Source organism: Equus quagga, chromosome 20 (assembly GCF_021613505.1).
Source record: "Equus quagga isolate Etosha38 chromosome 20, UCLA_HA_Equagga_1.0, whole genome shotgun sequence".
Lineage (NCBI taxonomy): Eukaryota > Metazoa > Chordata > Mammalia > Perissodactyla > Equidae > Equus > Equus quagga.
Window position 1 is genome coordinate 34,104,178 of NC_060286.1, and position 27,044 is coordinate 34,131,221.

The 27,044-nt window shown below is 56.6% G+C and overlaps 1 protein-coding gene across 1 annotated transcript in view; it reads left to right on the forward strand.

Annotated features, from left to right (window-relative positions):
• RIN3 (Ras and Rab interactor 3) overlaps positions 1-27,044 on the forward strand; it is a 123,566-nt gene that overhangs the window by 86,125 nt on the left and 10,397 nt on the right. Inside the window, exons 6-8 of the mRNA XM_046647534.1 lie at positions 5,827-7,380; positions 9,316-9,624; positions 25,778-25,909. Of these exons, the coding sequence (XP_046503490.1) occupies positions 5,827-7,380; positions 9,316-9,624; positions 25,778-25,909 (1,995 nt within the window). The remainder of the gene's footprint in view (positions 1-5,826; positions 7,381-9,315; positions 9,625-25,777; positions 25,910-27,044) is intronic.

Genomic DNA, 27,044 nt, shown 5'->3' on the forward strand with positions numbered 1-27,044 from the left:
GGCTACTGGACAGCAATGCGAGATGCCACGAGGCGGCTCATGGTCACAGGCCAGGGAGTAGGAGGAGTCGGGGCCCTGGGATGTCCACACTGAATAAACACTGACCCATTCTGACCTCTTTACCTGTCCTGACTCATCCCATCTGCCAACAGCCCTGCAAAGAAGGTTCTATTATTATAATCCGCTTGTTACAGCAGGGGAAACTGAGGGACAAGAGGCAGGTAACACGTCTGGTGTCACATGGTCCGTGGCGGAGCTGGAATCTGAACCCAGGCCGTTCAGCTCCAGCACCCACCCCTAACTCCTTCTCCGGACTCTCCCAGGTCTGATTTCCCCAGTTAATACACTTCCAGGCGTTTTCACTTGATATTGGAGATAACACTGAACTTCAGCCCCAGATATTTTAACTGTTGAGCTCTTACCCTCCCGGGAGCTCGGACGTAGGACAGATGACAGTGGTGTGACTCGCACAGTCCAGTGACATCCCCCCGAGGTCTAAAGCGGCGTGGGTGACACTCACTGGTGGCACTCGATAGACACCGTCTTGTGTAGTCCTTGTGTCCCCATTTTAAAGATGGGAAATCAAGTCTTGGCACAGCTGAGAAACTTGTCCCGGGTGCCCAGGCAGGAGAGAACAAAGCCGGGATGTGCCCTGAGGGCTCTCTGACTCGGCGCAGCCCGTCCACCGGCCCTCGGCTACACCGCATCGCCTTGCAACAAGCAGTCCGTTGCCATTTGAGGCCGAGTCAGTAGGGCAGAGGATGTGTGGGGCGGTCTGGGAGGCTTCCTCTGAGGCAGGTTCTTTGCACCTGGAGGAGGCTGGCTGCCCCTAAGCCCTAGGGCACGCGTATCTGCGACAAGCTGCTCCTCTTGGGAACCAGCGGCAGTTCAGACTGTGTCAGCACTCACTTCATCGAGAAGGCGATTTAAATGAAACCTGAGTACATCGCAGCTTAGGAACCGGAGGGATCTGGTCAGACCCAGTGTCCCCAAGGGCTGGAGGGTGTAAAGCGGGGCTCACCAGAATAGCTTTTCTCTGGAGCCAAGGAAAGGGTAACTTGTCAATCCGTCCTCAGAATGCATGGAGACCCAGAGCTGAAAGGATGCCTCCTGCGGGAGGCCGGAGGCCTTGGCTCTGAACGTGCAGCTTGGGCCTCCCACCTTCACAGTCGTGATAAATATGCAAAGGCCAGCGTATGCCAGGGGCCTGATGCACGGGCATTTTGCCCAGCAGGTCACGCGTTGTTCTAGGCAAGGGACTCTTGAGGCCAAGAACTGAAACCCCCTCAAGCCAGCATAGATGAAAGGGGACTTAGGGAAGGGGCGGTGGGGAATCTCCGAGAAATGCAGCGGAAGGTCAACAGGCTATGTGGGCAGCAGCAGCCATTCCAGCACTGCGGGCCCCTCCCCTCCCCCTCCTCGTTCCTGCTCCCGGTCTGCCCCCGCCAGGCTCTGACTCAGCCCACTTCCACCTGATGATCTTGCTACTGGAATGAGTTTCTGAGGCATATGTGTTTCCTATCGCTGGTGCCAGCACTTCTATTTTTCTGGCATTCTACTCACTTTTGACAAAATGAGTGGAATGTAATAAATATCCAAATCATTGCACAAGCCGTGCGTGCAGAGAGGGACGATGTCACTGAAATGGAGCTCTCGATTTGCAGGCTCAGCACCATGTGACAGCCCAGAACGTTTGCTGGGGAGCTGACATAAGAAAGTCCACATCTGGCCCTGGAAAAGCCAGCGTTCGAAAGGGCAGGCAATATATAGGTCCAATCCTGGGCCCACAAAGCTAACATAGGGAGCAATTCAGCACTAACGATACGCAATAGATTCTGGGTGCAGAAGAATCGAGAGACAGCGATGGCAAATGAGGGTGAGGTTTGCACAGCTTCTCAGACGTGTTTGCAGCGTATGGATGTTTAATATTTTTAAACTATGTTCAGAAAAGGCATATGTTCTACGGCGCTTCCAAGTTTGCGTGTAATTTGCCTTTTCCTCTACGTTACATAATGAGAATTTTCCTAGTTATTAAAATTTCATGGAAAACTCGAGGTAGAATGACTGCGCCACAACCCATCTTTGGGGTGCCCCAAAAATATTTATTCACTGAGTTTATTGGACTCTCGAGCTGTTTCCGTGGCACCTGGAATACTTTGCTGCGTTTACTCTTCCCTCTCTGTCCTGCCACCAGCTAGGGGCAGTCCAGGTGTGAAACCTTTGTCACTTTTGCCCTCAGCACTGACAGCCCAGCCCCTGGCTAGGCCCAGGCCCTCTGAGGATTGTCAGAGTGGGCACCTGGCAAGAGGTGTCCCCAGACGGGGCACAGGAGGCTGCAGGGCCAGCAAAACATCTGCCTCAGTCCGAGGGCAGCACAGAGCCCTGAAGCCACAGGCCCTTGGGGGAGCTCCGGCCGCTGAGCTAAGGCTTGGCCTGGTGCCACTGGGCACAGGCGCCCACACCTGTGCCAACCACTAGGATTGCATGACAGCGTTCCGCTTCTCCTCTGGCCTCGACATTTGTGGGCTGCAGGGAAAGTTACCTACTTCCTTCTTCTTGAACATAAAGTCCTACCCTGCCACTGTGACTCCCTAACAGGTCCCCAGGCCCCAGGCTGCAGCCCCTCAGGTCCCAGCTTCCCCCACCCTTCAGAGTGGCATTGGCTTGGAGGCCTCTGCCCTGCCTGGGTGCAACGTCCAGGCCCGTCTTGTGGGCAGGGGAGCAGTTCCTGGTCACCCAGGCCCGGGGCCCGTTTCTCTGAACCCCAGGTCTGCTCCACTCCCGCCAGAATCCAGATCCGAGCGATGGAAAATGTGTTCTCTCTTTCTGCACGTGATGGACCCACCCTGCTCCTGAGGCAGGCTGTCCAGCTCGTGGTCCATCTGCTCGTGGAGTTCCTCGGCCCTCCTTTTTGCCTCCTCCTCATTCTCTTGTCTTTAGACATCCTCTCGTGATTCAGGTCATCCCCACGTTGCCATCAAACTGAGCTTCGCTGTGTCCCACCCCACCGAACCCCTGCCTCTCCACTCTCACCCGCTCGGGTGAGCTCCTCCTCTGGAAGCTCAGAGCCAGTTGGGGGGGGGGGGGGGAGCGGGGCAAGACAAAACCAGAGAAGTGCGGTCCAAGGACGGCCACTCCGGTCAGAGCGTGCCCCAGAGCCGGAGGAGCAAGAGGAGAGTAAGTGAGGCCTGGATGTGTCAGGACAGCTCCTCCAAACAAGCCACCTTTGACCTGAGTCTTGAAGGATGAATGAGAGTTTGCCTGGTGGAAAGGGTGGGACAGGCATTCTAAGCAGAGGGAACAGCATTAGCCAAGACCTGAAGGTGGGGCAGCCCATGGCGTGTTCAGGAAGAAGTGAGAGGCAGAGAGAGTGAGCTGAAGACTCAGTAGGTGACTCTGGGAAGATGTGCAAGGCCACATGCCACAGCTGGAAGTGATTCTGAGCAGATAGCAGCCAAGGGCCTAGGACAGGCCCGGCACAGTGCCACAAGAGGAGAATGGACTTGCGGGGAGGTGGGATGGAGACAGGCTGTGGCCATGATCTAGGGGAGCAATAAGGGGAGGCATGTCCAGGCATGGGCGGGCAGTTCTGTATATCGTCTGCCCCACGACCTCCACCTTCACCCAAAGGGAGGGGCTTATGGGAACTAGGAGGTGAGCTGGGACCCTCAGCTCACACGTGAGGCTGCTGCCAGTTCCCCTTTGAGTCAGACTGGCTGCCTGCTGCTCCTTGCTAGGAAAACTGCCAAGGAGACAAGTTTATTGGGCCTTTGTAGAGGGGGCACATGCTTCAAATGCTGGCTCCCGGGGCCAGAAATCTGTGCGCCGGATGCAAAGAGAGAGAGTGGACCAGTCACGGAGGGGTCAGTGGCTGCCCAAGAAAGCCCAGGGCCCAGGCAGCCACGAAGAACAGCTTGCCGGGTCATGGGAGCCTGGAGACTCCCCCTCCCGCCTGGCCCGCCGTGTCCTCAGCTAGTGGCTGTGCTGTGCACAGAGCTACACATTGCAGAGTCACCGGGCAATTTGTCATCCTCATTGTTGTGGGGACAACTGGCCACAGCACTCAGGCTGCAGACCCGGGTCTCTGCTGAGGACAGGGCCGAACCATGACCTGGCTTTCCTCCCCAGTCATGGCCCCACCGCAGAGGGCATGCACACGGCTCACTTTCCGTCGTTTCTCAGCAGCCCCATCGTCCTGGGGTTACACCCTGCTCTCTTTGATTGGGTTTGCGACCCCCCGGCCAGCAAGGTGTCGAACGCCCACATGCCCAGCATGCCCATCCCTCGGGGCAGGCGGTGCACACGTGGCCCTCGGCCATCTTGTGCCAGCCCCTTTCTTGCAGTGTCAAGAGTCTGTTGTCTTAGCACATCCCCAGTTCTGGGCTGCACACCACCCTGCCCCCCACCTACGCCAGGAGAGCAACCGAGATGGGAAGTGTCGCAATTTCCTACGAAGGAAGGCACAACACGGCCGCTGAGCATGCAGGCTGGAGATCCAGCCTGAGCTGGTGCCAGTCCAGCTCCTTCAGTGCCAGCCTGTGACCTTGGGCAAGTTCTCTAACCTCCCCAGCTCTTCTTCATCTGTGACACAGGGACAGTGTTAGGACATACACCAGAGGGGGTCAGGGGTCAGTGAGCTGACCCACGTAGAGCAAGCAGCCCATAGCAGGACTCAGTGCGGGCCTGCTCCTGTTTCTGTCTGCGATGTGATTTTTGGTGGTTTTCTTCCGGATGGGTCCCTCTCAGAAGTGAGGAGCTCCTGGTGAGAGGCTGGAGGCCTGGCCCCCCCACAACAAGGAATCCTGCGCTATTGAGCCCCAAATTAACAGGGTGAAGTCGCCATGGGCTCCATGTTCCTCTCCTGGACGAGCTGCTGGAGCGAGCTCAGCGTGGCCTGCCAGCCAACTGACATTGTTCTCAAAATGTGGTGCCCTTTGTGGAGGGTCCTGAGCTTCCGTCAGCTTCCCCGTAGGGCTAGGTACCCAGAGGTCCAGAACTCCTGAGCTGCTCAGCCCCCCGTGTCCTTTAGTTTGGATGTCCATGCCCCTTACCCAGAACAAGCCTGGCGTGACCTGCGGTGCCTGGATGGGGATGGGCCTGCTGGGGGCGCGGCGGCCACGGGCCGAGTCCGCGAGGCCTGGGTCGGTAGAAAGACCTGTGCTGAGACTTAGCTCGGCAGTGCAGGAGTCCCCGTTTCTGAGCCACCCCCCCAGCACACACCCGCTGGGCCTGGGGCGGCTTCCTGTTTCAACATGGAGCTTGACCAGAGGCAGAATCATTTTGCAGTGGCCAGGGGTTCCCCACCCGGAGGGTCAGGTCTGAGCTCACGGGCCACAATCCATAGGTTCTTCCTTCCTGCATCCAGCCACTGTGGTGGCCGAGACAGGCCCGAAGCATTTTTCCTGTCGGGACCCCATTCTAGAGATGACTAGACTGAGGCCTAGAGAGGTCGGGTGGCCTAGCCCAGAGCACCCAGCATGTCAGCTGCGGGCACTCGGGGCCTTCGGTCCCTCCATTGCCACACGTGCCTGCACTTGGCGTCATGGGTGCTCCATGTGGGCTCTCACATGCCAGGGGACAGAACTGAAGCCGAGGGTGCCAGGCCCGCCGTCCCCGCCCCACCCCAGCACTGCCACGGAGGTTGGCCTGGGGCTTCCCCTCTCGAGGCAGGAAGTGGTGGGCTGGGTTTAAAACAGCCTGAGAGGGAAAAACAACCCTCCTGGGCCCAGCAGAGTGAGCACCGGCCAGGCCCCCCATCCAGCTCTGCCACCAGCACCCCCCACCCCGAGCCCGGGGCTGACTGCCTCTGCCCCTCTTTCTCCACAGGCTTCTGGGGCTCCTCGCTGAACCCCTCACGAGAAGGGGGGAGCCCAGGGAAGCCCTCAAGAGACCCGGCGCCCGGAGCGCCCCCCGCCTCCAGCCTCCGGTCGGCCTCCCATCGCGAAAACTGTGCGTGCGAGATCAAGCTGTCCGCAGGAAACGACCGCCTGTGGTTCGTGAGCCCCATCTTCATCGAAGACTGCGGCAGTGCCCCGCCCGCCGACCAGCCGCCCCCTGGAAGCTGTCCCTCGCACCCCTCACCTCCCACCTCTGATGCTACCTCACCCACCGCCAGGTGGGCCCCTCGCCGCCCAGCGCCCCCTCCCCCAACGCCCCCTCTACCTCCCCCTGGCCCGGCCCGGCCTCCTGCGCCCCCAGCTCCTGCTCAGGCCTGTCCTTTACCCAGTTCTCTCCCAGTGGCGGCTGCTCCCCCACCTTCAGAGGCCCTTCCTCCCACACCCCCAGCATCCGCCCCTCACCTCACACCCCAGGCCCCAGGCCCCCCAGACCATCCCAGCCAGCCACCCATGACAGCCTGCGAGAGGCTCCCACGCCCCTCCACGGGCCTCGGCTCCCTCAGGGAGGAAGAGATGAAGCCAGGCACAGCCCCCATCCCCTTGCAGCAGGCCCCCAGCCCTCCACTGCCGGTGAAGAAGAGCCTCCCAGCTGCTCCCCCCAGACGCCGCATCCCTGAGAAGACCTCCCTGCAGGACCAGGACGTGGGGATGGCGGCAGAGGGCGACCAGCTAGGTCTTTCCAGGACGTCTCAGCTCAGCCTGCCCCCCCAAGGGACCTCAGACAGTCCTGAGGACAGGCCTCCGAGGACCACGGGGCAAGGCCAGGAAGCAGCGGCCAGCGAGCCGGGCAGCCTGCCAGAGCTGCCGACGAAGATCCGGCAGCCCCCAGTCCCGCCCCCCAGGAAGAAACGGGTGTCCCGGCAGCTGGCCTCAGCCCTCTCCAGTCCCTCAGAGAGAGCCGAGCTCCCCACGGAGGAGACGGCGCCTGAGAAAGCCACATCGGGGCCCCCCAGGGAGGGCCATGGCCCTGCCTCCCAAGCCGGGGCTCAGAGGCCACACGGCCGGGCCCCCGCCCGACCCCAGAGCACGCCCGAGTTCAAGGGCTCCCTGGCCTCCCTCTCGGACAGTTTGGGAATGTCGACCTCGGCCACTGACCAGGACTCCTACTCGACCAGCAGCACAGAGGAGGAGCTGGAGCAGTTCAGCAGCCCCAGCCTGAAGAAGAAGTCGTCGATGATCCTGGGCAAGGCCCGCCACCGCCTGAGCTTCGCGAGCTTCAGCAACGTCTTCCACGCCTTCCTCTCCACCAACCGCAAGCTCTACAAGAGGGTGGTGGAGCTGGCCCAGGACAAGGCCTCATACTTCGGCAACCTGGTGCAGGACTACCACGTGTACAGCCTGGAGATGATGGCGCGCCAGACCTCCAGCACCGAGATGCTGCAGGAGATCCGCACCATGATGACCCAGCTCAAGAGCTACCTGCTGCAGAGCACCGAGCTCAAGGCCCTGGTGGACCCCGTCCTGCACTCGGAGGAGGAGCTGGGTCAGTCCCGGGCAGGGCGGGGAGCGCGCGGGAGGGAGGGCTAAGGGCAGGCAATCCGCCTTCTCCACGAGCTAACCGCTGGGCAGCTGGGCCGTGCGCCTGGTTCTCCCGGTGGGAGATGCTCAAGCCCGTAGGAGGCTGGGCAGGACCTGCTCTCAGGATGCCCCCGGTTTTGTCGGGGAGACAAGTCCCGGGAGCAGTGAGAGGCCCAAAGAGGTGCAGACACGTGTGGCTACTGAGGGCCAGTGAGTCTCTGCAGCGGGTCTAGCGGCTCTCGGAGGGGCCGGGACCCTGGAGGGCAGGGGCTGCACGGGAGGAAACAGGCCCAGGAAGGGGAGAGGGCTGGGCCAGGGTCACCCCGGAGCTGGGGCATTGCGGGAGCTGACCACACGGTCCCTGCCTCCAGGTCACCGCGCCTCCACTGCAGGGACTCTGAGGGCAGTGGGGTCGGGGGGCGGGCCTGGGAGGGTGGGCAGGAGTGGGGCGAGGGGAGCAAGGCAGTCACGTGGTCCCCTGCCGAAGAGGCTGGAGAAGCAGCGGGGAAGAAGGAGGTGGCAGGATGAGGACCCAGGACCGCCAGGCCCGGCCCCAAACCCAGCCGCGGGCCAGTGCCAGGCCTGCGTGGCCACAGGGAAAGGTTACTGGGGCCTCAGCTGAGACTCAGCCACGGGGCCTGAGCCCCTCCCCACCCCCGGGGACTGGCAGCTCAGTGTCCCCCGACGGGGGCAGGATTTGGGAGCTCCCCGAGCTGGGCCGGTGGCCGAAACCCTCCTCCTGGGGATGGTGTCATGCCAAAAAGACTTCCTGAGAATAATTCCCTGCTGTCTCTCTAAGCATGGCCGTGGTGTCAGGTAGACATGGGTCCAAATCCTTGTTCAGCCCACAGCTGGCTGTGTGATCCACGCCGTCAGAGCCTCAGTTGGTCCGTCTGTAGAAGGCGGGTAATGGTGGGTATGCTGCAGAGTTGCTGCGAGATCAGAGCTGACCGACTCCCTTTCCGCTAGATGATCAAGATGCCTCTTGGATAAGATGACATGTGGACAGTGAAGGAATCAGCCGTGTGCACAGCTGTAGAGTGACTTCTCCAGGCAAAGGGAGTAACAGGTGCAAAGGCCCTGCGGCAGGAGCAGGCCTGGCGGGTTGGCGGAGCATCAAGGAGGCCAGCTGGCTGGAGCAGCATGAGTATGAGGAAGCAAGCGAGATGATGAGTGAGAGGCTGTAGGACCAGGTCATGGAGGGCCTTGTGGCCACAGGGAAGTCTCTGGCTTCTACTGTGCATGAGATGGGAGCCACAGAAAGGTTCTGAGCTGAGGAATGTCACGATCAGACACGCCACAAGAGGATTACACTGGCTGTGCCGAGAATGGACTATACGGGGCCAAGGCAAGCAGCAACTAACATACCTCAGGCAAGAGATGATGGCAGCCTAGGGCAAGGTGGTAGCCTGGAAGGGTGAGAAGTCAGGTTCTGATTTACTGTATTCTTGAGAATAGGGTCAAGTGGATTTAGGAATTGAAAGAGAGACATCAAGAATAATTCCATCAAACATTCACTGGGTACCCAGGCCCTCCGTGTACAGGTGCTCAGGTTGTACACTGCACAACTCCAATGTGAATAGTGCCCTTTGAAGTTGCATACTGTCAGGTGGCCCTCTGAGAGTTTCCTCTGTGCCAGGCCCTGTGAAAAGCAGTGGGATACAATGTGTCAGTCCTGGAGGGCTTCTGCGCCTGTGTCTTCTTTGCAGGATCTTTGCACTGTGAATATGCTACAGTGTCTCATGTGTCGTAACTACGGACTGTAACTGCCGGGGCTGTGAGTGTGTCCTCCTGGGGACCAGGGGATGGGGATGGCCACACTGTTGGGCAGCAAGGCCTGGGGGCAGCCTCCTTGCCGCTCGTTTCCTCACCCCTCGCCCCCGCCCTTGCCCACCTGCAGAAGCGATTGTGGAGTCGGCCCTGTGCAAGTGTGTCTTGAAGCCCCTGAAGGAGGCCATCAACTCGTGCCTGCACGAGATCCACAGCAAGGACGGCTCGCTGCAGCAGCTCAAGGAGAACCAGCTGGTGATCCTGGCCACCACCACCACCGACCTGGGCGTGACCACCAGCGTGCCCGAGGTGCCCACCATGGAGAAGATCCTGCAGAAGTTCGCCAGCATGCACAAGGCCTACTCGCCTGAGAAGAAGATCTCCATCCTGCTGAAGACCTGTAAGCTCATCTACGACTCCATGGCCACTGGCAACCCAGGTAGGGAGCTGCGGGGCGGGGCGGGGCGGGGCCATGGGGTCTGTGACCCCTCCTACCCAGGACGCCAGAGCTCTTGGAAGCACTGATTCAGAGGCCTGTGGGGCAGGACCAGGCGAGGTGGGAGTGGGGTTCCCGGCACCTCTCAGGGGTCCCTGGGGACCAGCATGGGGGCTGCGATTGGCCGTGTTCGGGCGAGGAAGCCCCCCCAGACTGCGCCTTTGTGCGAATCAGGAAAAAGCACTGTGTCCTAGGGTGCTGTGACAAAGTACACAGACTGGGCAGCTTAAGCGGAATGTGTCTCACGGTTCTGGGGACCAGAAGCTGGAGACCACAGGGCCAGCAGGGCCATGCTCCCTCGAACGCTCGCCGAAGAACGGCTTGCAGGCCCCTCTCCCAGCTTCTGGTGGTGTGTCTGGGTCCAGGTGTCCCCTGTTTATAAGGACACCAGTCATATCAGATTAGGGGCCACCCCGCTCCAGTCTGACCTCATCTTATCTAGTTACATCTGCGATGACCCCATTTCCAAATGCAGTCACCTTCCGAGGCACTGAGGGCGAGGGTGTCAACCTGTGACCACAGAGGGACGCGCTCAGCCCCTCACAGCTGCCTAACTCCACGGGTGGTCACAATTGCTCCCCGGCAGTCACGCTGGGCTGCCCAGTCAGGCCTGCACGTGGCCGAACCGGCTCGGAGCCTGTGGTCAGAGGGGGCATGTGCAGGCTGGCTGGTCTGGGATGGCCTTGCCACGTGCTGGGCGGTTGACTGGCAGCTGACTGGTCTGCAGTGGGGGTGACTGGGCCATATGTGTCTCATTCTCCGGCAGGTGACCCCACGCTCCTGCCTGTGGCATCATTGGGGCCCGAGAGGGTATGTGCAGCCTGCAGGGCCACTCAGGGCCTGGGTTCGAACTGGCACAAAGCCACTGTGACATACATCACTGGCTTGTTTAGTCACAAGACCAGGCCAGATTCGAGGGATGGGGAGCTAGACTTCCCTTCTTGATCGGAAGAGCCTCAAAGTCACGTTGCAATGAGCACAGACATAGGGAAGGGCATCATGCGGACCATTTATAATCCATTTACCACAGCATTCCTCCAAGCAGACAAGAGCAGCCATCCTGCACCATGGCACAGACCTTAGTGAACAGAACGCTGGCTGCGTTTCATCCGCCGCTCCTTCAGCTGGCCACTCTTGTGCAGTGAGCAACCTCTGTAACTGTACATGACGGTCATGGTAATGGAGACTGGAAGGATTGTTACCTCAGTAGCCACATAGACCTGGGTTGAAACTCCTTGTCTGTCACTTAGTACCTGTGTGACCTTGAAGGATTTACTTAACCCCTTGAGGCCCAGCTTCTTCACTTGAAGAAGCTGCTTTACAAAGAGGGAAAAGCAAGACCTCTCATGGTACAGAAGCCACACTCGATCCCTTGTTGTGAATATTAGAGAAAAACATGTCCCCCTCAACGCACAGCACCTCGCAGTCTCAGCCAATGGTGGCTGCTTTAGGGGAGGAATTCTCTGCGTCTCTTTGTGGAAGTGTGGGCCAGTATGGCCATGGGCCAACAGAAAGTAGTGGTCAGTGTGTGACTGGGGGACGGTGCAAGGTCGCTGTCCCCTCACAGGCCTGGAACAGGCCACAACTCCAGGTCGGGCTCCCTCTTTTGGATTAAAGTGACTTGTGTCCTACAGCCCTTGGTTAGGATGAATATTGATCCCCGTGAGCAGATCCCCACGCCGAGTCAGAACCACACGGGACACGTTATCGTCACGTTGGGAAGGTTATTGGAAGAGAGGGTGCTGTCGTGGAGATGAGACGTTAAGTGGAGGGTTTCGTGGGGTGAGTGTGAGAGTCAGAGGCTGGGTGACCTGTGCCGTCCGGGCCCCAGAACGGCCAGCACGTGGCTCCACCAATGGGAACCTCCTGAGGGTCCCCAGGGGAGCACGGTGGGTCGGCGCACAGCCCGCAGGACGTGGAGCCCTCAGAGTTGGACACAGTCAGCCCGCGGTGTGGATCCCGGGAGAGTGGCCGGCTTGCCTCGCAGCAGCGACGTGAAGCTGGAGATCCCTCGTGGCGTGGCAAAGGGCTGCCGGGGACAAGCCAGGAACCTTCTCAGAGCGAGGCAGCCTCAGAGCTGCAGCAGCCGGGGATTGAGGCGGGCGGGGGGTCCTGCCTGGTGTGGGGGGGAAAGCTGCCGGAAGGGAGGCAGAGACCGTCAGGACCAGGCTGGGAGCAGCCTCAGGGAGGCCAGGCAGGCCGGCCTGCGCCGTTGGAGGAACATGGAAGAGGCAGGTCTGGCTTTCCTTCCCAGCTGTGTGGCTGTCTTCAGGCCACTTAGGTGTCTGAGCCTCAGTTTCCCCCTGTGTTAAATGGGCACAACCAGACCCCCTTGCAGGGCTGTTGTGAGATTCAGCTGAGGCTGCAATTTGCATCTATCCCAGAGGCCAGGGCTCTGTCAGGACAGTTACCTCCCCATCTGACCCCGTCTGAACCTCTGATGTGGGGACTTGTGTCTCCCTGGGTCGTGCCGGTGCTCAGGGTGAGCGCGGACCCGGAGTCGTTGTCACAAGACGGCCTTGGGCCTCAGAGGGCTGTGCCATCCTCGGCGAGTCCTGGTTGACTAAGAGCCTTGGGCTCCTGGAATTCTTTTAAACGCCCCCTCTCCAGGCAGTGACTTCAAACAGTGATTTTTGCTGACGATGAATTTGCTTACTAAGAACTTAGCAGACAGCAGGAAACAGGGGAGGCAATGGCTCATTGTGAGGGAGAAGGAAAGGAAAGAGAGGCAGTTGCTAGAGAGGGCGTGCCGGGGGCAGCCTGGGAAAGAACGGAGCGGGAGCGGTGCTCATGGTTTCCCTGTCGCCAGCAGATGGGAGGCTGGAATCTCCGCTGATTCCGAAGCCAGCGCCCGGCAGAGACTCTGAGCCCAGAAATCCAGCCCGGAGTCAGGGTTCCCAGTGAAGAATCCCTGCCAGGAACAGGCGGGTTTCTCATCAGGGAACGGACAGCGTGTTCTCCCCGTTGCTGGGTGAGCACTGGACTCTGAGTTCAGTGGCTCCCAGTCTCACCTCTGCCCTTAGCAGACCGCAGCTGCCCGACTTGGAGCCTTGGCTTGTTCACCTGGGAGGAAGCAGGCTTGGCTGGGAAGAGCACGGGCTTTGGGGTTAATTCGTGGACCTGGTTTGAACCCAGCTTCGGTGCAGGGGGCGGGCGAGCACACAGAAACACTAGGGTGGAGCGGACCCTGAGAAGTTACTGATCTTCCAGGGCCCCGATCTTCCCACTGATGAAACGGGGCTGGGAATGCCTCTCTCAGGGCTGTCGCGAGGATCAGATGCGACCCAATACGTGTGCGGGTGTCCAGGAGATGTCCGGAGGCAGACATGGCTACCTCTGCACCGCGGTCCCCAAACACAGAAGCTGAACCCCTCCGTGGTCTCCAGGCTGGGCTCCAGGAGGCACTGCCGGGCCCCTAGAGGGACACGGGGCAGGCTGGGCCCCATGCTGGCTCCACCGGACAACCTGCTGGTCCCTGGTGTACACGCAGGGTTCCATGTGGGATTCTGTTTGAAATGAACAGTTCTGCTGCTAAATTTGAGGGGCTTTTTAAAACCTGTCATTTGGAAATAATTGCAGACTTCAAGAACTTCAAGACTAGAAATAGTGCATCACCATGGGCACATCCACCTCCCCTCGGTGGCTTATTCATCTCTTATCCCAGTTGCTTTCTCTGACAATATTTTTATCTCACCCGCCATCCATCCTCCAGGTGGTCGCTTGACCTTATAAGGTCCTTTCTAGTGTTTCCTCCTCCAGTTCGGGATCCATCAAGGGGCAGGGGTTGTGTTTAATCTGGAACATTCCCACAGCCTTTCTTTGTCTTTTATGACCCTGGTATTTTTAGGGAATACAGGTTTGCCTCCCCACCCCCCACCTTTTTTTTTCTTTTTAACAGAAGTTCCTCATTTTGTGTTTGCCAGATGCTTCCTCCTGATTAGATGGAGCTTATGCCTTTTCAGCCAGACTGGCTCCTAAATTCTCTTCTGACTTTGACGTTCAGCATCTGAGGACCAGGCCCTCCGCCCCGGGCATTCAGCCCACACCTCCCTCCTGCCGGATGCTTCCAGCGGCTTGCTACTCAAAGTGTGGTCCGCAGACCAGAGGCCACGCATGGAAGCCCTGGGAGCTGTTGGTGACCCCACAGAGGGCAGAACTCCAGCCTGGGTCCTGCCTGCCACCACCACTGACCCTTCCCTCCCACCCACCTGCCCCAGCCCCCTCCTCTCCGGGAAGGAAGCTCCACCCATTGCTGGCGATAGTGACTGGTGGTACCCGCGTGGCCCACTGAGACAAGGATACGTAAGGCCTGCTGCCGCCAGGACCTGCTGGAGCAGTGGGAAAAGGCCTGAGTTAACTGGCCATCTTATCCAGAAAGGTAGTTGCTACTTGTGACCTTGATACCGATGAGCCAGCCTTCAAACCTAGAATGTTCTCACTCCAGAGTCTGCGCTTTTATCGCTGTCCCGAGCGCCAGCCTGGGAACAGCCCCCAAGGCTCCTGAATCCCCATCAAGTGCTTCTTCCTGTGCAGCAGGTTTAGGGGCCTCTGTCAGGCAGGGCGGGGTGGGGGGCAGCTCACGGGGACAAATGGCTGGAGATCAACTTGGCCCCCATCCTGCAGCCAGGAGCAGACTGGGTTCTGCGTGAGGCTTGGTGAGAGCAGTCAGAGCTTCTAGAATCATCGCTCCTTGTTACTTTGACAAACAGCTTATTCCCACCTCTTCAACATCTGAGACCAGACATTCAGGGCTGCCCTGCTGCTGGGGAGAAATAGGTTCGAGCCCAAGAACTCGTCCTTGAGATGGGAGGGGGTGGGAGGGAGGAGCGAATGTGGGTTCTTTCTAAAAGAACATGAAGAAGCTTCTTTTAACATAGATAAAGAGTGGGAAACATCCAAGAGGGCGGTGAAGGCAACAGGCAGCTTTTTCTGTTCCTTCGGTGGTCTGTGTAAAAACCCCGATACTGCGCTTCAGGAAATGGAACCTGGCTCCTGGCCCTGGGGGTCAGGGTGCCCAACAGCCAGGTGATTGGATGTGGTGGCCAACAGGGTGGCCCCAGAGTCCTGGAGTCCCTCAGGCCCCTCGCCAGCCACCTCCCTGGCCGAGACCACTCCGTCAGCTAGGACTCTCCCGTTGGTTCAGACGGAGGCAGAGGCTGCGGGTTGGATGGGAGGAGCGAATTGGATGGAAACCCCAGGGGCACAGAGTGCCAGGCCTGTGACATTGCCTGGAGGTGGAGAGGACAGAGAGGGAGGAGAGGCTGTGGGTTTTAAACATCTATGTTAGGGGCCGGCCCCATGGCTGAGTTCCTGCACGCTCCGCTTTGGGGCCCGGGGTTCGCCGGTTTAGATCCTGAGCGCAGACATGGCACCGCTCATCAGGCCACGCTGTGACGGCATCCCACATAGAGGAGCTAGACTGACCTACAATTAGAACATACAACTCTGCACTGGGGCTTTGGGGAGGAAAAAAAAAAACAAGGAGGAAGATTGGCAACAGATGTTAGCTCAGGGCCAATCTTCCTCAAAAAGAAAAAATCTACATTAAAAAAGTCTAAACTGATTTCTGATGACAAAAGTCGCTAATGTTTATTGTTGAAAAAATGTTTGGTATCTTGGTGGATTTCTTTCCCGTCTTTTTGAAGTAGATATAAATAGGTAGGTCAATAGGTAATCAGTTAGAGAAACGCTTGCTACTGTAACAGATAACCCTCGTCATCTCTAACGTCGTCGCTCTGAAGAAGTGAAGCACAGGCTTGCTTCACACCCACAATAGAAATGGGGTTCGGGCCCTTTAAGGTGTTACGTTCTGAGGATTGCAAGACCTGTTACCCTCCTGTCACTCATAACAACCACGTCTGACATTCCTCACGTGCCAGTAACCCAGCAGGCGCCATGCTAACCACTTTCCATCTGTCCTGTCATTGAACCTCACAACCACCCCACGAGGTGTGGACGCTGTGGTTCTCCCCATTACACGAGGAAACTGAGGCTCAGCGAGGCCACGCGCAGCACGCCAGGGTCACACCTGAGCGGGTCAGTGGCGGACCTGGGACTCGGATCCAGGTCCCGTGCCGACCCGCCGCCTTCTCCTGCCTCTGCAGGGCGTCCTGGGTCACAGGTGAGCTCAGAGAAGCCAGGCCTCAGTCGCAGGCGGCCTCCCGCCTTCTCCGGCCGGGCTGGGACTTTTGGCTTTAGGCTCGAAGCCCATGCCTGCGTGGCTGGCTGGCTTGCGGGCGGAGCTCTCCAAAGAGGAAGCAGAGAGCTGGAGAGATTCCTCAGGGATGCGGTGTGGCTCAGAGCAGAACTGAGACTCGAGCAGCGTCTGCAGAAAGCACAGCCGACCACACAAGGGAGCGCCAGGGAGGTCAGTGGGAGGGGGTCGCCTCCTCCTGTCACGGCAGCCACAGACGGCAGGGCCTCCGAACCCTCGCCCCTCCTCCCGGGCCCCAGCTCTCTCAGTTGTGCAGCTGGGAGTTCAGACCAGACCAGGGGTTTTCAAACTGCTCCCAGGGAACTCTCTGGGGGCCACAGACCTAGCTGGGGGCTGCCTCACAGGGGGAGGCCGGCCCGGCTGCCCCCACAACACAGAGACCAGAGAAGCCAGGTTCTGTATGGAATACCCCTTAACCAGAGGCTTCCACTGCAAAAGCAAATGTAAATGGTCCTGTTCTGGGTGCTCCCTCGGTCCTGTTCTGGGTGCTCCCTCCTTCCTGCCATCCTGCCTTTATCAAATCATTCATTCAACAGTTCAACAAACAGTTATTGACAATTATCTCCTGATGCAACAGGAAAACCTAGTCCCTGTTTTTTTTGTTTTTTTTTTTTTAAAGATTGGTACCTAAGCTAACAACTGTTGCCAATCTTCTCCTTTTTTTTTTTTTCTGCTTTATCTCCCCAAACCCCCCGTACATAGTCGTATATCTTAGTTGCAGGTCCCTCTAGTTGTGGGATGTGGGACGCCGCCTCAACGTAGCCTGACGAGCGGTGCCATGTCCGCACCCAGGATCCGAACCCTGGGCCGCCACAGCGGAGCGCGTGAACTTAACCACTCAGCCACGGAGCCAGCCCCTAGTCCCTGGTTTTGAATGTTCACCATCCAAGTGGGAAAACAGAGCATCAAATGAGTGACAGTTGTGCAGTAGAGGATATCCGTTCATTTATTTGGCAGATATGTTTATTAAACACTTAGTACAGGCCAGACTCTGTTGAGGCGTTGGATGTCACAGCGAGCACAATAAAACCCCTCCCCTCATAAAGCCTGCATTCTCGTGGAGGAAGACAGGCCATAGACAAGGAAACAGAAATCCACACTGTATCATCAGATGCTGGAACATGCTACTAGGATGAACTAGGCCAGCTAACCATCGTAGAAGAATAGGATGAGTAATGGGTCCGGGGAGTGTGAAGGAGTTTTCCGTTCTGGGTTGGGAGGCCTCTCTGAGTTAACGTATAATATTTGTTTTTCCATTTTGCAATGACAGGGCCAGGGACACCCGTTATAAGGGCACTGAACCTAATCTGTGGGGAGTGGGCGTCTTTAATTAACACTTTCTGGAGGAAGGAAGTGCTTCAAGTGGAAATCCTGGTGAGAAGGGTGAGACCCAAAGCAGATAACAGTTATAGGCCTTGTGCTGCCCCAGGATTGTTGCATCAGCCACCCGCTTTCAGTAAGAGTCCAGTCAACAAATTTGGAGGGGCAGTTATGATAAGATGGTAAGATGACTCTTTCCTCTAGACCAGGGATCTGCAAACGACAGCCTGCAGGCCAACTCTGGCCTACCACCTGATTTTGTAAATAAAGTTTTATCGAAACAGCCACATCCATTCATCTACACAGTGTCTGTGGCTGCATTTGTTACAACAGCTGAGTTGAATAGTTGGGATAGAGATCATGTGGCCAGTGGAACTAAAAATATTTACTATCTGGCCCTAGAAAAAATGTGCCAACTCCTCTCTTAGGAAATGCTTCCTAGAGGACGAAACCTTATATTTTAGTCCAGCCACTCATTTGATGCTTACAACGGCCCTACATAACAGACTGAATTTTATTATTATCCCAGTTTTCAGATAAGAAGACTGAGACTCAGAGAGGGTGGCCCAGGTCAGGCAGCTACTTAAGTGGAAGAGTTGGGGACCTCCTGACCCAGTGCTCCTCGTGGATTGTGTGACCCACGTGAGCACACTTCAGCTCATTTTTACCAGAGCTCTCCCTCTCCAGAATCTCCCAGCCGATGAAACATGCATAAGGCCCCCAGCCAGCTCTTTAAAATGTGATCGGATCCCCCAGTACCTACAGATGGAAAACAGATGGGATTTTGGCAAAAAAGAAAGCAGAAATCACCAGGAAATGCAGGCTGCAGCCCAGCGGGGCTTCAGAGGCTCAGCCTGATGGACGTGATCTTCTCTGATCTATGCAAGACAGATGTTCCAATCACAGGGGAATTATTTTGCATCTGTGCCCCAGCTTCCCAGTGGCGCTGCCTGAGGCCCCACTGTGTGCCGGGCTGAGCCCTGAGCCATGGTCTCAGGGCTCCACAGAAAGGAGAACGCAGCCCCAACTGTCCCAGGGTGTCCTCTGGGAGCTGGTGCCTTAAACAGTGCTCGGAGCTTGTGTTTGTCCACAAGTAGCTGTCCGGTCAGAGAGCCCGTGTGTGCATTTCTCGCCCACGTCAGGGAGGAGAGTCCCGGGTGCTTGTCCCAGCTCCACTACTGGCCAGCTGTGGGGCTTGGAGCAAATTTCTCCCGTCTCTGAGCCTCCGTTTCCTCACCGTGAGGTTGGACTTGATGAATCCAAGGCCACTGGTGTGCCAAATCAGCTCGTACTTCTCATGGGAGCTCATCGTGTGCGTCTCTTCCCCACTCCATGTTCACGTTGGTGGCTTAAAGTCGGCCCCTGTGGATATGTTTATGCCATGGAAATTGGCCAACACCACAAATCAGAGCTTTGTTTTCCTTCGGAGAGCGAGTTGTTAAGCATTCCCAGCACACCACTGTCTAAGGCCCATAGCGAGTCCTAGCATCCGTGACAAGGGCCCCCGCCCTGGGCAGGACAGAGTGGCCCTAGTGGGAACGCATGTAGGCTCAGTTCAGTCCACTGTCAGTGTCCTACATCCCAAGCTCTGTGCTGGGGACTCGAAAGGCAGTGACAGGGGCACAGGCTCAGAGAGGTTAAGTGTCTTCCCCAAGCTCACACAGCCTCCATCTCTGCTCTCAGGGAGCTCAAGTCTGAGGAAAGGGAAAGGCTCTGAAATAGTCCAGGCCTATAGGAGCTGGAGCAGGAACCATCCAGCTGTGCTCGAGGCTATGAGAGAGGACAAGGAGAAGGCAGTAAAGGAAAAGTAGGGAGGGCGCCCCGGGCAGAAGGAACTGTGTGTGCAAAGGCACAGAGGAGTGAAAATGCCTGTCGAGTCAGTGCACGATTCGGCACGGTGGAATGACGTGTGTGAGTGCTGGAGGCAGACTGTTGGTTCAAGTTGGAAAGTAGAGTGTAAACACCAGTAGCTGGACCGTCCAGGCGGGCTTCACGGAGGAGGCAGAACTTGAAGGAAGAGTGTTGAAGTAGCAGGAACACGGGATTGTGGGTGAGAAAAAGCTGGATTCAAGTCCTGGTTCACCGCCCCCTAGCCACGTGACCTTAGGCAGGCAGCGTGACCTCTCTGGGACTCACTTTCCTCACCTGTAAAGTGGGCGCAGTGAACCTGCTATAGCTCGCAGAGTTGCTTTAGGAATTCATTGATGCAGTGTTTATAAATACGCTTTACATTTTTAAAGAGTCGCATAAACGTTGGTGCTGCGTGGGAGATGGATCAGGCCTGTGGAAGGCCAGAGGAGGGCTTGCCGGAGAGGGGAGTGTGGCAGAAACCGAGGGCAGGAATGCAGGTGACCTACTCTGAGGCCATCGACTAGGCAGTGTGGCTGGAGGAGAGTGGGGTCAATCGTGGTGGACAGGTGTCTCTGGGCCCCACTGTGGAAGGCCTTGAATGTCAGAGTAAGAGAGCTGGACTTAAGTTCTCTAGTCAGTGGGGAGCCACAGATGGTTCTTGAGAAGAGACAGCATGGTCAGAGCTGTACACGCAGGAGATGAGTCAGTGGATGCGGGGGATCAGAGGACAGAAACCCTGCCGGGAGGGTGGGCTTAGGGGAGCAGGGCTGGGGCAGCAAAGAAGCTGTCATGGGGAGGACTCCCCTGGGGCTCTGCCTGACTGGCCACGGGGGACACAGAGCCCCGAGGAAGAGCGGGGCTCCCAGGCCTGGCATCTCGGGTCTGGGGGAAAGTGGGCTTCTGCAGAGAGGGGGCAGTCCCGGCAAGAGCTGGTTTCCAGGAAAAGAGGAAACACACTTGGGCTTGATGTCTGATGGGGAAGGACTCCTGGGGTCACCAGAGAAGTCCCTCTGAGTGGGTCCCAGGCCTTGCTGGGAGCTCAGCGTCGTCACTCATTCATTCGGTCACCCAGCACCACTTCCTGCGTGCCTTTGCTCTGCCCTGCCCCATGTCCCGGGGAGATGGAGAGGATGTGCTCACGGGAAGGTGGAGGGACAGATGTGGGGATGCAGGAGGCCCCTGCGGTGGGTGGTTGAACATGGGGTGGTGGGAACCAAGGACATGGGCCCCAGAGCCCCTCCTGAGGGGTCGGCCAAGATTCTCGAGAAGGCATGGGGAGAAGAAAAGCTGAAGGAGTGTCCCTCCCTGTGGGGCACAGAGCCATAGTCGGGGTGCTTCCTTCCCCGTCTCTAAGTCCTCGAAGCTGGGGCCCGAGCTGGACCGACCCTCTGGCTGAGACAGTGAGCCCTCAAGCAGGGTCTCTCACCTTGGCCCTACAGATACTGGGGCTGAATAGTTCTTTGTTACAGAGGGCCGCCCTGTGCATCAAAGGATGTTGAGCAGCATCCCTGGCCTGGATGCCAGTAGCAACACCACCCTTGTGTGACAACCAAAAAGGACTCCAGACATTGCCAAATGGCCCTGAAGGGCAAAACCACCCTGGCTGAGAACCGCCGCTCGAAAGCAGATTAACTTGCCTGATTGTATCCTTGGTGAGTTATTAATACAATACCAAGAAAAAAGGATGTTCTTGGAGGCAGAGTAAAAATTCCATCAGCTCTGAACCAGTGCGTGAGTTACAGGTGAATTCCAGAAGGCCCGGGACCGTGTTTCACATCCCTGCTGCCAGACAGGCCTCGTTCCCTAACTCGTAAATCGGGAAGAGACTCTCCTCCGTGCCAGGATTCTAATAATGAAATTATCAGGATGAGAAGCGACTCCAAGCACAGAATCAGCTTTCCCTGGGGATTCTTCAGTTGCGTCTCAGGCTCATCAAAGCTTATGGGAAGGCTTTCTCCAAAACGGACTAATTCTTCGCAGGGAGGGCACAGGAACCGTGAAACAGAGAATCAGAGCCTCGGAGCACAGAGCTGGACCAAGAAGGGAAGTTCTCTTGGGTGGGCGTTTCCGTGGGAGGGGGACAAGAGCACTCCATGTCAATCATCTCACAGAATTCTCACCAGAATCTCACAGGACATCTGTGTTATCTGCGTGAGTTCACACATGACTAGAAATGCAGGCTCAGAGAGGTAAAGCAATTCGCCCACGGTCACACAGCTGGTAAGTGACGTGCTGGGACTCGCTGTGGGTCTGACTCTGCTGTTCAGTGGGGTGTTACCAAGCCCTTCACCCTATTCATTTTACAGGTGGAAAAACTGAGGCCATGTGAGGAAGCAAAACATAGATGTCGGTAATAGCTCACATTTCTTTCCATAGCACTTTATGGGTTCCAAATCACTTTCATATTCTTCTCATTTTATTTTCTCGAAACCCTGAAAGGCCTGGTTTTGCAGACGTAGAAACTGAGTGCACCCATTTTGCAGACGTAGAAACTGAGTGCGGCCAGGAAGGCAGGCCACAGGGCACGCTGTTCTCTAGAAAACCAAACGAGGATGAGTGGAAACGTGGAGGCACGCGTGTCCACCCTGAGCCTGCTGGGGCAGTGCACGTGTGCGCCTCTCGGGGTGTGGCCCAGCCCCCTGTGAGGGCACCGGCCTGTGCATGCATGTGCAGTGGGAACAGAATGCCTCTGGTGGGAGGCTGCTAAAGTCAACATTGAGCTCCCACCTTTTTTCCAAGCTGTTCTGCACCCTTTCTTTTACTTGCATCTTCCTGGGCCCCACTGGAACCCAGAAAAATCAGACCTAAGGGAGAGGGCAGTAGTAAGGGGGTCTCAGTGAGGGCATGAATGAATGAATGAATGAATGAATGAGCATGTGTGCCTGGCTGTTCTGACCCCTAACTGAGAGTGCTTTCCCTGGGATTTGTAGCTCATATTCTGTAGGAGCTGGGATATAGCTTAGACTGTGGCTAACAATCCCCTCCCCCTCGAAAGATTTCAACACAACTGAATTTGTTTCACTCTCGTGATCCAGTGCAGGCTGGTGTCCGCGAGGTCCTCAGAGGCCCAGGCTTCTTCCCTCTTGTGGCTCCACATCCCCAGGGTTTTCTCCAGCCACACGCTCCTCCCCTTTAAGCTGAATGCATCACTTCTCCTCAAATCCCATTGGCCAAAATTAGATATATGGCGGCACCTAGCTGCAAGGGAAGCTGGGAAATGCAGTCCTTCTTTCAGGTGGCCACATCCCAGCTGAAAGTCAGTTCCGTTCCTATGAAAATAAAGAGAGAGTGGATCACGGGGGAGGAGGAGCACCAGCCGGTAGTCTTGGGCACTCATTCTGGGTGAGAAGGAGGCCAAACAGCCGAAGAACATGAGGCCCTCCTTGGAGGGTGGTCATGACCCTGGGATCACAGTCCCTGGCATGGCCGTTGGCCTTGGGCTGGGGGGATCCTGAGGGCAGGGGCCAGCTCTGACTCATTTCTTTGTCTTCCTGTGTGCACGGCCCACACCAGTGCCCGCTCATCACAGCTGCCATTTACCAAGTACTTGCTATGTGCCAGCCGCTGTCCTGAGCACCGTCTGCAGGGCCAGACTTGGGTGAGGGCGTGAGGTTCTTGTCTCAGATGCAAAATGTAAGGGGGTGCCAAAAACTCAGTAATCAAGATAAATTTTAGGGGCCGGCCTGGTGGCATAGTGGTTAAGTTCGTACACTCCACTTCGGCAGCCCGGGGTTTGCCGGTTCGGATCCCAGGTGCGGAGCTAGCATCACTCATCAAGCCACGCTGTGGTGGCGTCCCGCATAAAATGGAGGTAGACTGGCACAGACGTCAGCTCGGCGACAATCTTCCTCACACACACAAGAAAGAAACTCTGTACCTATGAATAGTCACTCCCAGTTCCCTCCTCCCCCAAGTGCCTGGCACCCACTAGTCTACTTTCTGTCTCTGCGGATTTGCTTATTCTGGACGTTTCACGTAAATGGAATCCTACGCTGGGTACAACATGGGGTCTTGGGACTGGCCTCTTTCACCGAGCTTAGTGGTTTCAAGGTTCATCGATCTCACAGCACTTATCAGGATTTGTTCCTCTTTATCACCAAATTGTGTTCCGCTGTGTGGAGAGACCACATTTCATCTCTCCGTTCACCTGCTGATGGACATCTGTGCCGTTTCCACCTTTTGGCTGTTATGGATAACGCTGCTGTGCACGTTTGTGCACAAGCCTGTATGTGAACGTATTTTCATTTCTCTTGGGTATGAGGGTGGAATTGCTGGGTCAAATGGTGAGATGAGTAATATTTTAATGCAGTATTTTGAAAAATAAAACAGTGCAAAGAAAACCTATGATGAGCAAAATATTAACATTTTAAGTAAGTCCAGGCTGCCGTCTGTTTTATGACCCTGCTTTATTGTACAATGGGAACAGTCATTTCCAGCTGTTGGCTGGTGGTTCCTGGACCCGCATGAGTCTGTGGGGGCTGACGGTGGCATGCAGACTGGCAACGCAGGGTTTACATGCAGTCATGGTTTTTATTGTGGAGTGCTGGTTAACTTTGCCACTTGGTTCAAAATATGAGAGGAGGGGCTGGCCTGGTGGCGCAGCAGTTAAGTGCACACATTCTGCTTCGGTGGCCAGGGTTTCGCCAATTTGGATTCCAGGTGCAGACATGGCACTGCTTGGCAAGCCATGCTGTGCCAGGCGTCCCACATATAAAGTAGAGGAAGATGGGCATGGATGTTAGCTCAGGGCCAGTCTTCCTCAGCAAAAAGAGGAGGATTGGCGGCAGATGTTAGCTCAGGGCTAATCTTCCTCAAAAAAAAAAAATATGAGGGGATATTTCAATACGTATGTAGAGGAGCACACATTTTTCCTTTTGCCTCAGGCCCCAATATGGCTCAACGTGGTGCTGACCACCCCCATCATTTTGTTTAACCGCCTAACCTCCCTGGACCCTCATTCGCCAACCTCTCTGCCGAGGTTAGAGGAGGGAAGGAACGTCCCAGGGTCCACGGCCAGTGAAGGGGAGAGCCGAAGTTTGCACCCAGGCCTGAGGCCAGAAGCCCAGCTCTTCATGATGGTACCTCTCATAACTTCAGAATGTGTGGCCAAGGGAGTCACTTAAGCTCTCTGAACCTTAGTCTCTTCTTCAGTAAGGTGGTCAAAACAACACCTACTTTATATAATTGTTATAAGGAACAGATGTGAACGGACAAACTATGGAATTCGCTTTCCTCCCCTGGAAGTGCTTGCCCTGAGCTGCATCTTCAGGCAGTGAGATGAAAATCACCAAATGAAACTTACCCCCAAGGGTGCTGTAGGAACTTGCCAGTCAATCCCCCAAGAGAAGCCAGATGTGAAAATTTTATTTAGCCCTAGGGTTAGAAGAATAATTTGGTTCCCCCAAGAAACAGGTATGTTTTCTTCTCATGAGCAATGAGAAGACTGTTTTCCTCTTTGCTTTGGCCACCAGGAAACTCAAAGCCAAATTTGAGGCGCTAAAGGAGTGGCTGTGTGGGTTCTTGTTTATTTGTGTTTTTATTTTTCCTAGGGTGTAAATTCATCCCGTAATTTGTATCTGTCCTGATGTTTACATTTTTATTTAGATGTTACTGTTTTATTATGTGTATTTCCTGATGGCCAGCTAAATCCTTTATAAAACATGTCAAGAGAAATACACTTTTTGAAAGAACCGTAAATTGTCAGGCATATATTTGGGCTCATTGTTAATTGCACCCAAGACACAAAGGGCAGCTTCCTCCTGGGACCACACCCAGGCCTGGTGACCTCCAGCTTGGTCTGGAGACCTCTGTCTGAGCTCTGCCTCCCTGTGGTCAGGGGAGGCGAGAAGGTGGGTTGGGGATCCAGCATGGCCATTCACCACCGTGCAAAGCTGCCCAGTCGAGCTTTCACTTCCCCCTGTGTACTCGCAGAGACACGCCAAGATGCCACCTGAGGGACTCCAGGCGGCTTCTGCCCCTGGCGGAATTCTTGCCCTCCAGGTTCCACCTTTGATTTTTCTGTTGCCAAATGGTCTGTCTTCAGAGCCAGCCCAGAGCCAAAGCTGGGAGGCATCTCTGAAGCCACCTTCCACCCTCCTCTCCTCTGCAAGGCATCGGCGACTGTCAGAGGCTCTGAGCCCTTGACCCTCTCCCACAACAGTAGTATCATGAGCACTTGCAGAGGTATTTATGTTTTCAAAGAAAGCCTGGGGAAAAGGCACGGCTTAACCCCAAAGAAGGAAGGTTGCATGTCGGAACTTCAGACCCCGTAGCCTCTGACAGAGGGAGGGCTTCTGTTTTGCTGGTGGAGAGGGAGATGCGTGAGTAGAAGAGTCAGGGACCCTCCCCAGAAGCCATCAGCGCCAGATGGACAGCTGCTTCTGGGCGGGTCCAAGAATAAGTGTGATGTGAACCTGACTGTCAGGCCAGCAGCCAGGGGCACCGAGGGGGAGAGCTGGGAAAGGGGAAGGTGCTGCGTCTCGCCCACCCCAGCGGAGGGCACTTTTCTCAGTTCCTTCCTCCTGAACCCCAATTGCGTCTCAGGCCTCCCTGAGAAGGCCCCGTCCCAGGAGTCATGAGAAAACTGGAAGGATCCTCTTTCAGGGGTGACCAGCCCCTGTCCAGCAAACCACTGGCCCCTTCCCCTGGGCAGGGGGCTGCTCCCAAGGAGAGCCCCGCACTCACCACCTTCTGCCTTGTTCCTCCTCCCAGGGAAGCCCTACGGGGCAGACGACTTCCTGCCCGTGCTCATGTATGTGCTGGCGCGCAGCAACCTCACGGAGATGCTCCTCGACGTGGAGTACATGATGGAGCTCATGGACCCGGCCCTGCAGCTGGGGGAGGGTGAGTCACCGCCCCAGGCCCATCTCCGGACCACCCGGACCCATCGCACACTCCCCACTCAGCCACGCCAGGGGCACTTTGGGCAGCTGAATAAGCCCCTCCTGGATGCCAGACTCCACTGAGCCCTGGGGACACAGGCTCTGTCCTGGGGGAGCTCACAGACTAGCGAGGGGGCTGGGCCACTAAAGAGACCATGTCAACGCTGCTTGACAAACGCTGGAATGGCGGGAAATACAGAGGGTATGGGAGCACCCTGTGCAGTCAGGGAAGGCTTCCTGGAGGAGGTGATGCCTGAGCTGAGCATTGAAGGACAAATAGGAGCCAGTCAGATAAACAAGGGGGAAAGGCATTCTTTGCAGAGGGAACAGCAGTTGCTGGTAACAGAAGATCAGGCTGAAGTGGCGGGCAGTGTCCATGAGAAGGAGTCTGAGCTCCTTCCCATGAGCTCAAGGACGGAAGGGAATGATGGTCAGTTCTTAGACAAGGGTGGCCCTAGGGACCCTCAGCCCTGGGCCAGGTCCTCTGTCCGTGGGAGGAGGTTGATGCTGTGGGCAAGGGGCCCTGCACTCCCCAGTGATGACGACAGGGGTGTGGTTTACTCCACGCCTCCCTCAGTTTCCCTTCCTCTTTCCTCCTTCCTACCACTTCCTCCCACCCACTTAGCCTCCGCCACCCCTCCACCAAGGATCCCTGAGGTGCAGCCAGCCCAGAGATCAGCTCTGAGGGAGCCCCAGACTGTCCTCTGAGACATCAGCCTCGAAGGATGGAGCACTCTCAGGCCCCGAGTGTCCCCTCTGGGCATTGTGGTTCTTGAGATAGCCAACCCTCTTTGCATCTGTTTGCATGTTTAGCAGCTAGCAGTCCCTGGGGTGACAGTTTGATGTGGCTGCTTCTGGGAGTTCTTGAAAGCTCAGGGGAGTGTGTAAAACCATGATGTTTTCTGTCACATATAACTGTCACTTGTGCCCTGGGACCTCTGGAGCTGTTTTTTCTCCTCTTTATTTAAAATTTTCCAGCAGTTGGAACAACCTGTCTTCCAGAGGGTATAGGAGTTCAGTAGAAGCCAGGCTTTCTTCAGCAATGCTTATCTGCTGCCAAGTGCATCTGTCCATCCGTCCATCCATCCATCCATCCA